This window comes from Scleropages formosus, chromosome 25 (genome assembly GCF_900964775.1).
Source record: "Scleropages formosus chromosome 25, fSclFor1.1, whole genome shotgun sequence".
NCBI lineage: Eukaryota > Metazoa > Chordata > Actinopteri > Osteoglossiformes > Osteoglossidae > Scleropages > Scleropages formosus.
In genome coordinates this window covers 13439349-13456889 of record NC_041830.1, presented here as the reverse complement: position 1 = coordinate 13456889, position 17541 = coordinate 13439349, and the positions used below count along the sequence as shown (strand labels likewise).

Genomic DNA, 17541 nt, shown 5'->3' with positions numbered 1-17541 from the left:
TAATTATAACAATTGCAAAGCAAAATTATGGTAAATGCAGAGTTGAAGTAAGGGTGCGGAGACTCAACATTCCAACATGTAAATGATTTTTTTGTACAATAAAATGGGAATGGAAGATAAAATGTTTCAGAAGAACCTCTGCACTGTAAACACGTTTAATTTCTTCTAAAAATGGAAGTTTATTCCTACACTCCGTTACACTGTTTGCGTAAATAGTGAGAGGAAAAACTAACAGCAAAAATGATCCGCACTGAGTGTAGAAGACAATTCTGTAACATGCAATGGTAATACGGTAAGCGGACACCGCGATCATGGGACACGTTTTGCCGTCCCGAAAATTTCCTGCACTTCCTGTTTACGAATATTCTCCCTGTTTTCCTCTCCGACGTTGCTTTCAAAAATTGCTTTTTATTGGAGAGGAAGTCGACGGCTTGCCTAATGAGCACTATGATTGGTTAAGACAAAGATAAGCCCGCCTTTTCCGTCGTGTCTTTAACAAATCATTGTGCCCGTTTCCACCCACCGAGCACATGATGTCTCCTCACCCAGCAAGGTAGGGTGAGTCATTGGCGGAATGGATGCAGGTAAGACAGCGTTCAAAATAAAACAATAATGCGCATTTATTTTTCTGTTAGTGGCGTGGTGATAATCTGAGAACAATAAAAATCCAGCAAGATTAATGGGCAAGTAAACAGAAAGATACCGTCTGATTTTGTTCTGCTAGCCTAGTGTGTATGGAGCGTCTTGGTAGAGTTGTTTCGGGATTCATTCAGTAATAAATAATTCTCTGCTCTGGGTTCTGGGGAAATCTGTACAAATTCTGAGAAATAAGTGTCCTTTTTGTTGCAATGACGGGAATAATCTGTCCTTGACACTGTCCCGGTCCATCACTTCGCAGGTCGGATGCTGTGCTGATCAGCGTTGTGTGTGTTGTAGATGTAGATATAGATGTAGTAGAAGAGCCAGGAGCCGGTGACACAACAGCCACCATTTGTGCAATTAAAAACCCCAATGTTTTCACTGTCATGTGGTACAGAATAGATAACTTGGGTTTTTGGAAAGGTTAAAATCTTTTGAAGTACCCCCCCCCGTTTATCTTTAGATATAGATGTAATAGAAGAGCCATCCATCATCTGTGCAATAGAAACCTTAATTTCTGTCTGCTTTGAAATGTTTCATTTGACCTTCTGGAGAGGCGCATGTCTTCAGAAGGTTGTAGATATGTTCGGAGGAGATGGAGATGTAGTAGGTGACCTAGGGAAGTGACTAGGATGCAGCATCTATCAGCATATTTTCGCTGTTGTCTTCTATGACGTAGATCATGTGTTCAGCAGGAAAGTTGTGCACATTCCAGGTTAAAATAAAGTACCTAACAAACCTTCAGAGTACATAAACATAATATAACAGTATTTGGTTTTTCAATAGTTATTTTTCTGCTGAGGGTGAAATTTGTGCCAGGAAACAGATTCTGCAATGAATGTCCTTCTGCAGGTTGTTATAACCTGTGCTCCAGATGACTGGGCTAATAAAGCAATTTAATAAAACCTTTTAGTCTTGTTCAGGCTCATGTTTAAGCTATGGAGCGAAGGAACATCACACTAATTGTACATAATTTATTGTTATTGAGTCTTAAATGGGATTTCATGCCATTATTGATTTTTTTTATTTTTTTTTCCCCCTCCCCCCCCCCCCCCCCACGATGTATTTATTAATACTGTATATGTCAGCTACCCTGACGTACGACACACTGCTCTTCGGAGAGTTTGAAGAGTTCCCTGAAACTGCAGATCCGGTGTGGATTTTGGGCAAAGAGTTCAGTGCTCTCACAGGTTAGCGGTGACGCTTAATAGTAACCGTGTGCAGCCACAGCTTGATATCGTAATCTGGATTTTGGATTTTTTTTTTTTTGTTTTGTTTTTTTGTATAACCGCAAGTGCGAAGATATCTAACTGAAACATGGGCCGATTCCTGAATGTTACAGAAAGAGATGAGATTCTTTCCGATATTTCCTCCCGCCTGTGGTTCACCTACAGAAAAAACTTCCCACCAATTGGTGAGTGAACATCAGCACCCCTTAGGTTTTGCATCGTTAAAGAGGGAATGTAAATTCTGGAATGTTCTCCTGAACGAGACAGAAACGCCGAAAACCATTCTGTCAACGTGTTTGTATTTGTGTGAAAGACTAATCTGCTCTCTAACCGCACGTACTTGCCGCAGGAGGAACGGGCCCCACGTCGGACACAGGGTGGGGATGCATGCTTCGCTGCGGTCAGATGATCTTGGCCGAGGCCCTGCTCTGCAGACATCTAGGCCGAGGTATTTCTTCTTTAACACCCTGATCAGCACGACCACGTGCGTGTAATTTTCATTCTTTGATACAGACAATTAAAGGGACCCTTCATCCTTATCCGTGACATCGACTCTGAATTTTTAGTGTGAGATTGTAGCAGGTGAAGGGAAAGAGTTACGGGATTCCTGCAGCTAAAGGCATTTAGGTCAGGTGACTTGGCTTCTCTTACGGTCAGCGCCGCGACCGAAACGGGCTGTGCGGTGCATGCTGGGAGATCTGTCTTTGTCCGATGCAGACTGGAGGTGGCAGCGGGGCCAGCGACAGAGAGAGGAATATGTCAGCATCCTCAACGCTTTCATCGACAAGAAGGACAGCTACTATTCCATACATCAGATCGGTACACTTAGACTCCGCTTTCCTACCATTTACAGTGTTACAAAGTCTCGAAGCCCAAATTATTTCCTTTTACAAACATGAGAACGTCATAATTTAAATCGGATGGTTTTCAAACCTTTTCTAGGCCACGGACACCTTTAGGTATCTGAAAAGCTAAAGACCCCCCATAAAAATGTCCGTAATTTGTGGAAAACGTATTTGTTGCACTGAAAATGGATTAACTTTACATAGAATTGTGTCATAGGTGATAACAGCATAGTAACCTTTTTATCCTAAACTTTTATCGAGTTGGTGTCATTTTCAAAGTAAGTCTGTGTTCCACAGACGCCCTGAAGCTCATCCGTCGGCCCCCAAGGGCTCCACAGACCCCACGTTAAGGGCCCTTGATTTAAATAGAACATGAGAAGGACAGACTGTGCTGATTCTCATCTCTGCTGCCTTCCTTTAGCCCAGATGGGTGTTGGAGAGGGAAAGTCTATCGGGCAGTGGTATGGGCCGAACACAGTGGCACAGGTTCTCAAGTGAGTGTTCGCCGCCCTCGGCCCGGTGTCCTCTTTTCGGGTCAAATGTGAAAGATGATGCAGCTGCTAACCAGGGAACATTGAACCCCTTTAAATATTTTAAACTCAAGATTTTTTTGATTTTTTTTTTTTTTGTAACCAGAGTGCTGTACTTTGCATGAGACCCATCTATTGATCGTCCTGTTTACTGAAACCTTCACCAGTCCTAATGTCTTTGCTGCGACTCGTTCTCAAAGACAGATGAGGACCTTGCGTTTCACGGTTCCACGCGCCTCTCTCCCTCGCTCAGGAAGCTGTCTGTGTTTGATTCATGGAGCCGGATGGCGGTACACGTCGCCATGGACAACACTGTGGTCATCGAGGAGATCAGTGAGTGCAGCGGATGCCTGTGTTAGAAAGTTGTAAATGAATTAGCGTGAAAAGCCCCAGACACAGTACGAGTATCGGTGGGGTCGGCTTTCAGTAAACTAGTCCCATGGGTCCAGCGATGGTGCGTCGTCTGCATCCTCCTCAGAGCGACTGTGCATGCCGTGGCTGGACTTTGCCGGAGGAGCTTGTGCAGAGGCCGACCTGGAGGGAGAGCGGGGGCTTAATGGCTGCCTGGAGGGGGCTTGCGCCATGGGGGTAGAGGAGACGGTGCTGTGGAAACCCCTGGTCCTGCTTATTCCCTTGCGACTGGGCCTGAGCGACATCAACGAGGCCTACATGGAGACGCTGAAGGTGGACCACACCCCCATGCACACGTGTACACACACGCAGACCTAGGAGAAACCTGGACTCGGCAGCACATCACCCTCATAATTCCTTATTACTATGCAGTCATTCCAGTGAAGCAACTTCCATTGTTGGTGTATAAACAATTAAATTCGATTAACCATTTAGACAGGTTGGTAATTTTTGCTGTATCAATTCCTGGTACTTGAGATCAAGGGTATTGCAAAAAGAGGGGTTTGAGCCCATTACCATCTGTTGCAAGGCAGTTGCTCTAACCACTGTGTCATCTGCTGTGACATGTGGCTCATGCCTGAAGGCAGATACCGGAATATAAAGAACAGGAAGACTTTTATTTTATGCTAATGATTGTGGACACAACATGAAATGTTAATGCGGTATTGACCCCTGTGCTTGGTCCAGCACTGCTTCATGTTCCCACAGTCCCTGGGAGTGATCGGAGGGAAGCCTAACAGCGCACACTACTTCATCGGCTTTGTGGGTGAGTGCTGCACTTAGGAGGGCTGTCCGTCTGTGAAGGCTTGAGTGGCATGGCAGCGACGTGCTATCGCCTCTGTGCTTCCCACCAGGCGAGGAGCTCATTTACTTGGACCCCCATACCACCCAGCCGGCTGTGGAGCCATCCGATGACGGCCAGGTCCCAGACGACACCTACCACTGTCAGCACCCCCCATGCCGCATGAACATCCGGGAGCTGGACCCCTCCATCGCAGTGGTACACCAGCCCCCCACCCCCCAAGAGTAACAGACTGTAAACCTCAAGAGGGGTAACTGTAAGGAATGGCAAGGGAGGGTAATTAGCTGCATAGATTTGAGCTCTGTGTTATTCATTACCTGTCAATACAGGAGCCAAAAATAGATGTTTCTGGGGACAAACTCAAGATCAGATGTTTTCAGATGTTCTTGTTTCTGTGAAAAGAGCACGATTTTTTTTTTTTTTTTTTTTTAAATGACCATAATGGGTGTTCATAATCAGGTCTCCCAGAGTGAAGGATGAAGAGCTAATTATGTATTAAAAGGAAGGAAACATATGTTGGAAGAATTGAGGACATGCTGGACAGACGCAGTAGATGAATATGTATGACTTTAGCAGACAAAATCTGAGATGATTAATCATGTTAAACCTAAACATTGACTTAACGGGCTTTCTGTGTTTATCACCAACAGGGGTTCTTCTGCAGAACGGAGGAGGACTTTGACGAGTGGTGTACGCGCATCCGAAAGGTGGGCTGGATCTCACGGAACACACACAACTGGCCTGCGGACATCCTAATCCACTCTGTCATATATTGCTTTTACAATTAGTCATTTATCAAAGCCAACGTGATCAACTAGTACTTTGCTGATGCCTTTGTCCAGCATGGCTTACAGTGCTGGATCACTTCACTTAACTCTCTACAGTCATTCCCACAGTTGTGCAACACACACAGTGAAGGGCAGTTTACAATCATCAGTTCATCTGAATATCATTTATTTGAAAGATTGTTCTGGTAGGTTTTGCACATGACTTTCTGTACTTTGTGTCCTGCCCAACCCTATTCCCCATGCTCAGTTAGTTATGCAAATTAGTGCAACATGATGCTTCACAGGAACTTTATATTGTAAGTCAGAGAAGTTGAATGGTGTCACCTGTAACAGTTTACCTCCCACCCTGATCCTTTTAGCTGTCCTGCAACCGAGATGCGCTGCCCATGTTTGAGCTGGTGGACAGCCAGCCGTCCCATTATGCCAACGCCGATGTGCTCAACCTCACACCCGGTCAGTGCCTGACACCCCAGACTACCAAAACTTACCAGCTTCATATATAAAGAAACAAACTTTTTACTTAAGTGTCCTAAAACTTCGTATTTTGAGTTCAAAAATGTTTCTGCGAAGAGCTTCACCTTAATTTTTTTCTTATGTGGAGGAAACACGATAGGGAACGCCTCTTCTCTCTCCCTTCCAGATTCTCAGACTCAGACCGGCTGGAGCGGTTCTTTGACTCTGAGGATGAGGAGTTTGAGATCCTGTCGCTGTGAAGAGTGCTTTTTACTTGCAGATTGGAAGAGGTTTTTTTTTTGGGCTAGAGAGAGTGGGGTTCCCTCGACCTTGCTTGCTTCAGCAGGCGAAGCTTCCTCCAACCAGCTACAGACTCTTTATTTCACATGCACCATCAACCCCTATGTTGTGGAAAAAAGGCACAGTGGAACTACCATTGTTTTTCTTTTGTTTACAATTTGCACACTACGTACTAGTAATTTTTCTATGAAAAACAAAAAAACAAAAAGTGACAGTTGTGCTTTATCTTATTGCTGTACATAGAGCAGCATTACTGTGTCCAGCTGAAACTTCCTTTTGCAGGCGTTGTCTCCTGTGAGGGCAGGGAGTGGACAGCGGGATGGATTTAGGATTCCTGGCCATGCAAGCAGAGTGACACAGTTGTTCTGAGTACCACACACACGCTGCGCAGAAGACCATTTTTCTGTTCAGGGAAAGAAGTAGCAGGGCCACAATCTCTGCTTTAATGCCACATACGAGTAACATTTCAAGCCCCATTTGAAAAAAATTACTATCGATGCTATGGAGACAATGTGTTGGCGCCTTATTAAAATAATTAATTTCTATGGCATTTTTGAAATCGTATTTATTTTGAAAATAGTTTAAGTTGTTACCTTACAGCTTGGAGATATTCAAGGTCAAATATATCTATACAGAATTCTATATATAAAAACCAGATCTGAAAGAGGTTCAAAATGATTCACAAGCTGTTGTTAAAGACAAATTTAGCAGATTTAAAAAATGTAGTGGAGAAAAATGAAAACATAAGACAACTGTAAAAATCTGTCTGAAATACAGTATTGTGAAGCTGATCTGTAATTCACTGTGTTCTTAATAAAATAAAAAGCTGCTAAAATCATTACGAGAATGTGTGTTCTTCCTCACCACCTAAATCGTAATAACCCCACCAACCAGTTTTCACTAAGGGGACCCAAATTTAAATTCTGCAATTATCATCCTTCCACAAGAAAGACACAACAGACTTGGTGTTGTGACATCCAACGTACTGCCATCTGATTGGACGTGCCTTATTTCCACTGCTCTGTGATTGGGTACAGCCCGACTCGCACCTTTCTAATTGGAGGCGTCTCAGTTCCATAGCTCTGCTACAGGCTGGTTTGCTGCTTGCTCGATAGCAGCTTCGCTGTGTCTCAGGATTTCTTGATGCAACTCATCTATGCTTCTGGCAGCATCTATCACCTGAAAGAAAATTCAGAAAGCAAGCCTTCTGAAAGTAACAGTAAATACATACTACAGTGGTGCCAAATGTAGAAATTCTATACATATAGACCACAGTTTCCTGCCCCCAGATCCCTTTAAGAAAACTACAGGCCCCTCCTAGAAAAATGTACATACACTGGAGAACAGTATTGCACTGAATTCATTGCACCTACATTTATAACACACACATACACACACGTCTACAATCACTTGTCCCAAGCAGGGTCACAGCGAGCTGGAGCCTAACCCGGCCACGCAGGACGTAAGGCTGGAGGGGGAGGGGACGCACCCTGGACGGGACGCCAGTCTGCGCGAAGCACCCCAAGCAGGACTCGAACCCCAGACCCACTAGAGAGCAGGCCCCAGTTAAACCCGCTGTGCCATCGCATCCCCCTACATTTACATCATAAGTCTAATTGCATAGAAATACCTTTGATTTTTTTTTTTACTTTTATTATCTTCAAAGCAGGCCTGTAGTTCATTGACATCCTAAAACTCACCCAAGGATTATCGAGGGAGCCATGGACCCCAGGTTAAGAACCCCTGATCTAGAGAGATCTAAACATTCCTGGTGAACTCTGACCTGGACGGGATTATATCTTTCAAAGATGTCCCACCTGCCAGTTGACCGATGGGTCCTTCATTAGCTGCTCGAACCTCTGCAGCACCGTTTTCTGGAAGTCGGTCCTCTCGTAGCGCTCGTCTCCAAACTTGCCCCGTCGCGCCGCTTCCGCTGGGCTCAGCTGCAGAAACAGGACCAGGTCCGGCTTGGGTAGCCCCACGTCTGGGTTCTTGCACCACTCCAGGCCAAAGCCCTGCGTGCAGCCAGGGTGCCATTTCATTTCAGGTTTGTTCAGAAAAAAAGGAGGAGAACTAACCCTCCCTACCAGTAAACTGAGCAGAAACATAGGACTACCGGCTTGGCGCTGGTAAAAGCCACTCCCGAGAAGGCGTATCGGTCCACTACAAGGCTCACACCCTGCTCCAGCTTCTTTTTGATCAGAGGCCTGGAGAGCAGAGTCAGACACACCAAAAATTACCAGCACTGTCCAGCATACAGGCAGGTGAACGTTGGGCTCAAACAGCATTTTCCATTTGCTGCATTTTGCAAATTGTTCCAATGACTAAATGCGCACATCTGCATAGAAAACTGTGATTGCAAATACAATGTAACTGTAGGGAGCTGCTGGCAGCATAGTCAACTTCCAGGCAAGCGAAGGGGGCTCGATTCAAATTCTACTCTGCAGGAGTAGTAATACCCCGCTGTATGGGTAAAGTGCTGCCAATCGCTGTGGACACGAGCTGTTGAATTGAACTAAACACTTTGTACTCAGTACTGCTGTGCAATACAAAAACGTTATAGAGTTGTGGTGAAGGTAAAGGGTTCAAATGGGGGGTCTTACGCAAGTTCCCAGCGGTTGGCTGAGAAAAGCAGATGCACGGTGTGGTCCTCCAGGTTGATCTTCTTCTCCAGATACAAACTGATCATCTGGCCAATCTTTGTGGTCCGGTCTGTGCGAAAGAAGAATCGTGAATTGACCCGCAGAGGCTCACGGTATTTGTAGTCCTTTCTTTATGGGAGGGGGGGGTGTTGCCGGGCTAGACTCCGGCTCGCCACTACCCCGCTAGAAGCGGCTTTAGCCAATATGTGTGTGTGTTTGGAGGAAGAAAATGCCAATCATGATGTGAATCACAGCAATACACAGTAGCACACAAGATAACAGGGCCGACAACACTAGCGGTATCTACGGACGTGTCGTCAGTCGTGTATCCTGCGTAGCTGCTCAAACAGAAGGAAAAAAAGATCATTTACCGGGGAATCTCATCATTTCTGCCGCTCGTCCCCTCGCCCGCAGCGCCTGCACCAGCTTCGTGCACTGCGTTGTTTTTCCGGCCCGGTCCACCCCTTCTAATATGATCAGAGCTCCTCTTCTGCCCGTCATTTTTTAATCCTAATTTCAATTTCTCAATTTGCGCTTCTAACGCTACAGCAACTTCCAGGCGAACAACGCGCCTTTTTTCCAGCGACGCATACGTACGTGCACCGGAAATACGTAGGACGTACGACGTGTGCGCTGCGCTTTTCTGAATTCTGAATTCTGATTATACATAACCGTTAAAATACTCTGTTTATTTGAAAAATATACTAAAAGTTTACTAGTAAAAATGAAGTGTGGGAGCTCACATGACAGACTAATGTATTATTTCGGTGGTTGTCCCTTTATAAAGCGTGACAGGTTATTTTTTTTTTTACTTGTTTAATTCCCATAACTCAATTTAATGCTTTTTTTGTGTTACTGATCAGCGCCATCTGCTGGTGAATGATAATTATACAGCTTGAACTGCAGGTGTCTGGAAAGAATGACTTTGAAACTTACATTCATTGACCAGATTTATGAAATATGATTAATTTCTTGTAAATTTACAAAATGAATTATCCTTTCAATCCCATATTTCTGCTTATGTAAAATGTATCTTGTAAGTTACACATATATGACCAGTTTAGTCGAATGGTTGTTATGCATATGAACATATTTCAGTTTAATCACATTTGGAAAAATTTTGGCATGAAAATAATTTCATCCAGATGAAGAAGCCAGGGCCACACAGGTAGCATGTTGTTATTTATTTATTAAATTGTTGGAGAAATACAAAGAAGTTTACAAGTTAAAACTCCGAGACATGTCCAGACTGACTATGTTGTTATGTCTGGTGCTGTTTTGTAGTTTTTTTTTTATTTTAAATCTGAATGAGGTCCTTAGTCCGTGTAAATAGAAGTGACATTCATCTTCAAGAAACTCCCTGTGTTGATCTCTTGTGCCGATGCTTTACATTCGGCGAAGTACACGTGGCGGTTGTAGTCTGGCTGGAGTAGCGGGGCACCAACGTGGCAATGGGGATCTACACCTTGCTCTTGTGGCAGTGTTTGAGTGCGTCGCCAAGGGCAACCAGCACCTTGTCTGCGTTGGTCTTGCTGCAGTTGTACCCCATGAGACCCACGCGCAGCACCTAGACGCCGCAATGATTAAAATAATTAAAATGTTTAAATATCAGAGCGATGCTGTCGGCAGGACACCGAAACCCCGGCGCTGAGACCCACCATCCCCACGGAGGGGCCTAGACCTCCAGTGATCTCCATTCGGTGGTGCTTCATGACGTACTGCGTGATCTCCCTCCAGTTGTACCCCACGGGGATGGCAATGGTGGTAACACAGGGGAGTCTCAGGTTCTGTAGAGTGGAGAGACACACACACACACACACACACACACACACACACACACGCACACACACACGTTATCCATAAGGTAGAGGCCCTACAGGCTCATGGCTGAGTTGCCACCATGTTTCCTGTTCAGAAATGCACGAGCGTGGAGAATGTGGAGATTACTGTCAGATTTATCCACCAGGTGACTTATGGGATGGGACTCACCTTGTCCTGTACAAAGAGCTTGAGGCCCAGGCCCTCCAGGCCCTCATGCAGGTACTCTGCCACTTCTTTGTGAAGCTTCCATGAGTTCTCCAGCCCCTAGGAGAGCAGACGGACACACCGGGTTTGGACCGAAACCAAATGTACCTTAACCAAAAGTGACCAGTCCAGACACCCAGCATCGTGTGTAAGTGAACAGATTTGAAACACCGGCCATTAGACGCGACGCGTTTAATCCGATGCCCCCCCATTGAGACGGCGCTTGTCGGACCCTCACCATCTCTGCCAAGATGGCCAGGCTCTCCCGAAGCGCAAAGAATCCCGACACTGGCCCAGTGTGGTGGTATCTGGGAAGAGGAATCCAAACCAAAGTCTGCTTTTGAAATCCCAGCGTCCCTCAAAGATAAGCACCCCGCCCCCCCCAGCAGCCCAATAGCTCTGATTTGGACACTACTGGGTAATTCACCACATGGACCTGGTGTCATACGGTGCTCTTACATTCTCTCCGGCTTTCCATCACAGCCCCAGTAGTTGGACAGATGTGTCATGTCCAGCAGGTAGGACACAGGCTTGGTTTTCCTGCTGAACATCTTTTTGCTGTTTGGGAGTTGCAAGGACGGAGAAGGAAAACCAAAAAGTGAACATGGGGGGGGCCGAACAGTCCATCAAATGACCGTAGAGACTTGCTCTTGAACCCTGAACCCCTACCGGCACAGGCTGCTTTTACCTTAACAGACATTCCTGAACTTTCCCACCCGGTTCATCACTTTTCCTGCCCTGGTCGCACGTGCGCCCTGATACTCACCATGCTCTGTCGTTGAAGGAGACGGGTGCGGTGCCCGGGGGGCCATTCAGAGCCTTCTGGGAGCCGGTGTACAAGATATCAATATCTGCAACACACAGGATGGGCGTGAGGGAGGCTCATAATGGAGCGGGGGTTCTGTCCCCATACCCTCCCGTATGGGCACCCCCCCCCTCCAGGGACTCACTCTGCTTGTCCATGAAGAGCGACGCCCCCCCGAGGGACGCCACCGAATCCACTAAGAACAAGCAGTTGTGCCTGAGGAGGAGTGCGAGAGCCAAGGTGAGCGATCGAGGGACGTGCGGGAAATCGCCACGTTCTCACCGCGATTTACACTCACTTTCGACACAGGTCTCCGATACCGTCCATGGGGTGGACGAGGCCGGCGGAGGACTCTCCGTGCGTGAGGAAAAACAGCACGGGCTTGTGTTTGGCCAGGGCCTGCATGGGTTCGAACGACGAGCGATGAGATACGCACTGTACTTTGCATTATTTGCCTTTTTTACATTTTTTTTTTTTTTAAATTTCACAGCTAGGATGATCTAATTATCCCTTATTAAGTTCTTGTCATTCCTTCAGAGAGGAACATTTTTGCATGTTGGGTGGAGGAATGAGCTGTCCAGTGCAAATGATGGGAAACTCTGAAATGTCACGATAAAAAGTTATATGGTACACAGTGCAAAACCACCCGCTGCTACGCGACGGACCCGCAGAAAAAGTTACCTGCTCGATTTCTTCATTGGTGAAATAGCCTCCAGGAGTTTTGACCAAGGTTTTGACGTCAGCACCTATCGGGAGCACACAGACAGACGTAGGGGGTCAGTACCTGGAACAGGGGCGCGCAGGAGGAATGGGATTCCGACTGGGGACCTTCAGATGGGGGAGGGGGACAGCGCCCTTAACCAGCACGCCCCCCTCCGGCCGCACCGCTCAGTCCGCGCTGCATGGGACTGGGTCGAGGTGGGACGTACCGATCCTGCGCGCGATCTCGGCCACGCGCTCCCCCCAGATGCCGTTGATGGCCACGAGCACGGGCTCCCCGGGCTCCACGCAGTTGAAGAGCGCGCACTCCATGGCCGTGTGTCCCGAGCCGCTCGCGGCGATCGTCATGTTGTTCTGCGTCTGGAACGCGTACTGGATTCCCTGCTTGATGTCATCCATGATCTGGAGCAGGAGACGCAACAAGTTCGAGTGCAAACGCGGTAAAAATCACTGTAAATTATCCCCACTTCGGAGCAAATTCAGCGAGGCGTTAAGTCAGTGGAAGCAGAGAAGCGAACGAGTCGCTTTAACTCCGTTTTTCCGCCGGCAGAGGCGGCAGTACGAGTGCAGCAAAGGGTCGCTGGTGGACATTCCCACGCGAGCTGCACCGCGAGGGAGGCGCGATGCGCGAGGCGCGAGGCGCAGGCGGTGCGCGCGGAACGTGCCACACATGATGAATACATGATAAATAAATGAGCGCCAGACGCGGAACGAATGGCAGGAAGAATCGAGTAATATTAATAATTAGTTTACGCGGCACAGTTACCTGCTGCGTCCACGGCTCGTGTTTGGCACCGTGTCTTTCACGGATTCAGTGAATTCGGCTCGTGCGTAAAAGCGCGTGAACCCGCAGCTCCACGGCGCGCCCGGACTGGCGTAAACGGCGGAGTAAATAATGCCATGGCACTCGTCCTTTACCTCGAACATTTCCTCGTGCATGTGCCCGATGATCGGTCGCCCCCCCGCCGCCAGGATGCGCGGAGGCACGTTGGACGGTCCGGGTCCGAACATGTACCGGAGCGGAGCCTCGAGGGGTCCGAGGAGGCACCGCGGCGGCGGGATGGACACCGAGGAGGACGCGCAGCGGCGGAGGCGCGCCGCCGCACCGGGCGCGATCCCGGAGGGCAGGGCGCTGTCGAGCGCGAGGTGCTGCCGGTGCGCCAGGAACGCGCACCTGCGGAGCACAGACCTCGTCTTCATCAGGGACATGATGGCTGCGCGCGCGCTGGGCTCGGGCTCGGGCTCGGGCTCGGGCTCGCGCGTCGGAGGCTCCGCGGATCGCGGGGTCGCAGCTTCTCTCCCAGTTCGGCCGTGTGGAGAACTTTTTAAGACGGACGGGTCTTTGACCTCGAGCGCGCGCAGAAGTTTACGTCATCTGACGCGCAGCACTGTCTTTAAATATCGCCGGCGATCATGTATCGGGGGGCGACGGTGTTGCTGAAGCGTGAAGGAAAAAAAGGAGCGAACGCCCGGTGGAGCGCAACCAATATCCCGAAACCTCTCACACAAAAGCCTGTTGTTGCGTTGCTTTGAAAATGATCGATGCATCCGGACAAACGTTTACCTTTATGGATTGCGGCCCTTTCGGTTCTGGGTTCACATCCCCCTTCTGCTGTAGCACCCAGGCTGGAGTCGATCGAAGACCTTACCATGAACTGATACAGTGACAATACCACCGTGCTGTATAAATAGGTGCATCATTTTAATGTTAATAATTCTGATGAGCAGTGCAACACTGCAAGCCACCCGACGGAGGGTATCAGCTGAATAAAGGTTATGAATATTAGGGCCAATGTGCTTATGAATATTAGGTGGCAACACACGTGAGCTGTGTATTGAGTGCATTGTGGGCAGTGTTGGATTTAAAAGTACTGTCTTTGGTCCATCAGGCTGCAGATAAAGGAGACCGGGAAGAGAAGGCCCGACCGAGTACGTAGCGGTGATCAACGCGGTACAATGTCATTATCTGTCAGCCTAGTAGTGAGTTATGAAACATGTTCAACGTGCGTTTGACTGCGGGATTTATAGATTACGTTGCTGCTGCCTGTGAGCGTCGACAAACGGCGTCGCCACGAAAAGACACACACACACACACACACACACACACACACACACACACACACACACACATTTTCAGAGACGCTTGTCCCATATGGGGCCACGGGGAACCGGAGCCTACCTGGCAACACAGGGCGGAAGGCCGGAGGGGGAGGGGACACACCCAGGACGGGACGCCAGTCCGTCGCAAGGTACCCCAAGCAGGACTCAAACCCCAGACCCACTGGACGGCAGGACTGTGGTCCAACCCACTGCGCCACTGCGCTACCGCACCCCCCATCCCACAAAAAGACGTCAGTCAGTAAAAGTACATTCCACCTCTGTATCGGTTCAAATCCCAAACTCGGTGGCTATGAATGAATAATGTGGGCAGGATTAAGAAAAGCGTTATGAATTCGATTGATCATATCTGGAATGGACAGGTGGGAAGGTTTGGGACGTTATGCGGGAGGTGAGATAGGCGCCCTATCAATGTTTACTTATTCTAGGACTGTGGAGGGGCGAGAGAGGGGTCTATACTCGGGCGAGGGAAGTGATTGGCTGAGGGCAGAACAAAGAGGTTGCATGTAAACACACACACACACACACACACACACACACACACTCACACTCTCTGTTGGTGGGAGGGGCTTCATGGAAAGCGAATAGGCTACGATATCTTCCTGAGTGCTTACTGAGCCTGAGTAACGGGTCTATATTTGTTTTTTTTTTTTTGAAAAAAATCAAAATGTGAGTTTTTACACACACACACACACACACATTTTCAGAACCACTCGTCCCATACGGGGTCACGGGGAACCGGAGCCTACCCGGTAACACAGGGCGTAAGGCCGGAGGGGGAGGGGACACACCCAGGACGGGACGCCAGTCCGCCGCAAGGCACCCCAAGCGGGACTCGAACCCCAGACCCACCGGAGAGCAGGACTGCAGCCCAACCCACTGCGCCACCACACCACCGCGAGTTTTTACAATGTATCATTTTTTTTACAAATTTCCCAAAATGCTTTGCAGTCAACCAAGCCATTCCTAAATTTCTGTATATCTTTTTGCCTTTATTTTAAAACTTAATTGAATATCCCTTAAATCGGTGTTCAAGCTGGAGTATGGAGAAGCACTGGAAATTACCATACCGGTGCGGTAATCTGTCACCCGCTGTTTGTTTTCTGTCCCCAGGATCTGGTGAACAGGCTGTTTAAGTGATGAGGAAGATTCATCACTCCTATGAACACACATCCTTACGGTGCAGCCGCATGGCAACTGTGTCTACTGTTTCTAAGGGTGTAAACTGGACTCCCTAGTTAAACGGAGGATCTCTGGGCTAAAAGTACGACTGCAACATAAAATGGTAAATCGCACCGGCGTGTGCCGAAGGGTTGCGCTCCTGGGGTGAAGATCTGGACTTGGGTTCGAGACGGGCTCAGTCTCTGCGCAGCTCTGTTCTCTTCACCCCGCGTTTGCGCGGGTTTCCTTCAGGTGCTCTGGTTTCCTCCCACAGCCCAAAGACACACACAGATCCACATCCATGCGGATCACGTTTATCCAAAGAGGACAATCTTGCGAGTAACAGTTCAACGACATCACAGCTGCGTCTGATTAGCCGTGTTTGTCACACAAGCAGGTGCGTAAATCGTTATTGCAAACGGGTCCGAGGGGCACGCGTGTAAAAATCGTGGTAAGCAGCACACCGAATCTGAAATGTCTAAACTGGAAAAAAAAATAATTTATTGTGTTTAATTTCGGTGTGGTGAGTTCAGATGTGTGTGTTCCAGCCGGAACTGTGTTACCAAGTGATTCACTAGAAATTATTTACGTATCTGTGGGAGGCATAGTATATATTAATCGCTTTACTTGCACGCAGCGCTCAAGCTGCATGTTGGACTCCACCGATCCAGTGTCTTCCACGTTCACACACATACACTTTCTGAACCGCTTGTCCCATACGGGGTTGCAGGGAACCGGAGCCTACCCGGCAACACAGGGCAGAAGGCCGGAGAGGACACACCCAGGACGGGACGCCAGTCCACCGCAAGGCACCCCAAGCAGGACTCGAACCCCAGACCCACAAGAGAACAGGACCAGGTCCAACCCACTGCACCACCGCACCCCACGTTCATCCAACAATTAATTCGGCCTCCAGTCCAATGACTTCTTAGTCATGGGCTGATGGAGTGAATTACTCTATAAACGCAAACGCAGCGTGAAGTGTTGCGTCCTGTTGTGTCACAGTGTTGACACACAGTTCAGGGAAATGCGGTTCTTTCCAGTTCGGGACACATGTGAGACCAAGGACTATGACCAGCTTCCCGAACCCCCGGCGCGGAGCAGTCAATAATTAGACGCTCCGGTAAATATGTACGGCCCTGTTATGCCCCTCAGGGTGGCCTTTGAACTGTGGTGGAGTTCCACTCCCGCCACTGAGAAGAGCCAGATCAACAGCAAGACCAAATTTGGCATCTCGGGGCCCACGTGGATTATCAGCGCCGTGTCTGTAATCTTTAGTGAAAAACACAGACGGGCGTATTTACATAGCGTGAAATTTCCTCAAAGGGCTCCGTCCGTTTGGACTGCTGGAGGCCCCCGGATCCGCGACGTTTTCCTCTCACGTTCCTCCACCATCCGGATCACTGAAAGTGCAAGATCATCATCATCATCATCATCATTATTATTCACTTATTCTTAAAGCTGTCTCTGTCCTACAAGGCGACTTATAATCGCTGACTACTTACTTACCGTTCACCCACTTATCCAGCTGCGCAATTTTTACTGTATCAATTCGTGGTACGTACCTCCTGGTATGCGGTACTACAGCAGGAGGGGGATTCAAGCCGTCGTCCTTCGCTTGTAAGTCAAAGCCTCGAACCACTACGCCCCCTGGTGTCCCCGTTCCCTTTGCCCCGGTCCTCTGTTTGACGGAGATCCCGAGTGAGATGCAGGTGTCGTCACAGGTGTCCATCGGGCCCCCGCGGACCGCGGTCTCCTTCCACCACGGTAATCTCCCCTACAGAACGCAGTACATCTTAAGACTGAAATTCCACTCCATCACATCTCGCAGAGAAAGACTCCAAGAGGCTGGAAAACATGTTCGAGACGCGATGCCTTCAGCCGGCGCTCGGCCTTCCCTCTGCTGTGGCTCCCGCCTTCGCACGGCCGCTGATAAGTTGCAGCCGCTGCCGAGAGAAACATGAGACATGTGAATGGCGGTGAAAGCAAGGTGTGTGATATTTGGTCGCAGCAGGCAACGAAAGTACGACTTTATGTCCGATAGTAAAAAAAAAAAGGGGATTCCGCACGGGA

At 48.4% G+C, this 17541-nt stretch overlaps 3 protein-coding genes across 6 annotated transcripts; 1 reads left to right on the top strand and 2 right to left on the bottom strand.

Moving 5' to 3' along the window:
* The first annotated feature begins 101 nt into the window (after window positions 1-101).
* On the top strand, window positions 102-6541 carry atg4b (autophagy related 4B, cysteine peptidase). Of its 4 annotated transcripts, none has more exons than XM_029249072.1 (13): window positions 102-584; window positions 1728-1829; window positions 1982-2053; window positions 2218-2316; window positions 2586-2687; window positions 3135-3207; window positions 3497-3576; window positions 3722-3927; window positions 4342-4420; window positions 4509-4654; window positions 5107-5163; window positions 5604-5701; window positions 5885-6047. In XM_029249072.1, the coding sequence occupies exons 1-13, from the start codon at window positions 575-577 to the stop codon at window positions 5955-5957; spliced, it is 1197 nt and encodes a 398-aa protein (XP_029104905.1). In that variant the 5' UTR covers window positions 102-574; the 3' UTR covers window positions 5958-6047. The 4 variants fall into 4 exon arrangements, with proteins under 4 accessions (XP_029104905.1, XP_018586764.2, XP_018586765.2 ...); XM_018731248.2 differs by having other exon boundaries at window positions 103-584; window positions 5604-5697; window positions 5885-6541; XM_018731249.2 differs by lacking the exon at window positions 102-584 and having other exon boundaries at window positions 1750-1829; window positions 1935-2053; window positions 5604-5697; window positions 5885-6541.
* A 36-nt stretch (window positions 6542-6577) lies between these two features.
* Window positions 6578-9231, bottom strand: dtymk (deoxythymidylate kinase (thymidylate kinase)). The gene is made up of 5 exons (XM_018731035.2): window positions 9011-9231; window positions 8601-8709; window positions 8114-8204; window positions 7815-8012; window positions 6578-7176 (listed from the first exon to the last, which is right to left on the bottom strand). Exons 1-5 carry the CDS (start codon window positions 9138-9140, stop codon window positions 7066-7068), a joined length of 639 nt encoding a protein of 212 aa, XP_018586551.1. The 5' UTR covers window positions 9141-9231; the 3' UTR covers window positions 6578-7065.
* A 571-nt stretch (window positions 9232-9802) lies between these two features.
* LOC108921324 (serine--pyruvate aminotransferase-like) lies at window positions 9803-13572 on the bottom strand. Its single transcript, XM_018730760.2, has 11 exons — window positions 13108-13572; window positions 12399-12591; window positions 12151-12215; window positions 11768-11868; window positions 11615-11685; window positions 11431-11515; window positions 11124-11222; window positions 10903-10972; window positions 10629-10724; window positions 10298-10426; window positions 9803-10206 (listed from the first exon to the last, which is right to left on the bottom strand). Exons 1-11 carry the CDS (start codon window positions 13396-13398, stop codon window positions 10099-10101), a joined length of 1308 nt encoding a protein of 435 aa, XP_018586276.2. The 5' UTR covers window positions 13399-13572; the 3' UTR covers window positions 9803-10098.
* Between the last annotated feature and the right edge of the window lie 3969 nt (window positions 13573-17541).

Bases quoted from the DNA above. Each gene is read 5' to 3' on its own strand.
- LOC108921324 (XM_018730760.2), bottom strand. From the start codon at position 13,398: ATGTCCCTGATGAAGACGAGGTCTGTGCTCCGCAGGTGCGCGTTCCTG. The intron at 11,686-11,767 runs GTGAGTGTAAAT...ACTCCTCCTCAG, and splicing joins ATCGGAGACCTGTGTCGAAA to GCACAACTGCTTGTTCTTAG. The intron at 10,207-10,297 runs GTGGGTCTCAGC...TGCGGCGTCTAG, and splicing joins TAGGCCCCTCCGTGGGGATG to GTGCTGCGCGTGGGTCTCAT.
- dtymk (XM_018731035.2), bottom strand. From the start codon at position 9,140: ATGACGGGCAGAAGAGGAGCTCTGATCATATTAGAAGGGGTGGACCGG. The intron at 8,710-9,010 runs GTAAATGATCTT...TCTTTCGCACAG, and splicing joins AGAAATGATGAGATTCCCCG to ACCGGACCACAAAGATTGGC. The intron at 8,205-8,600 runs GTAAGACCCCCC...TCTGCTCTCCAG, and splicing joins GCCAACCGCTGGGAACTTGC to GCCTCTGATCAAAAAGAAGC.
- atg4b (XM_018731248.2), top strand. The intron at 3,208-3,496 runs GTGAGTGTTCGC...TCCCTCGCTCAG, and splicing joins ACAGTGGCACAGGTTCTCAA to GAAGCTGTCTGTGTTTGATT. The intron at 3,577-3,721 runs GTGAGTGCAGCG...CATCCTCCTCAG, and splicing joins TGTGGTCATCGAGGAGATCA to AGCGACTGTGCATGCCGTGG.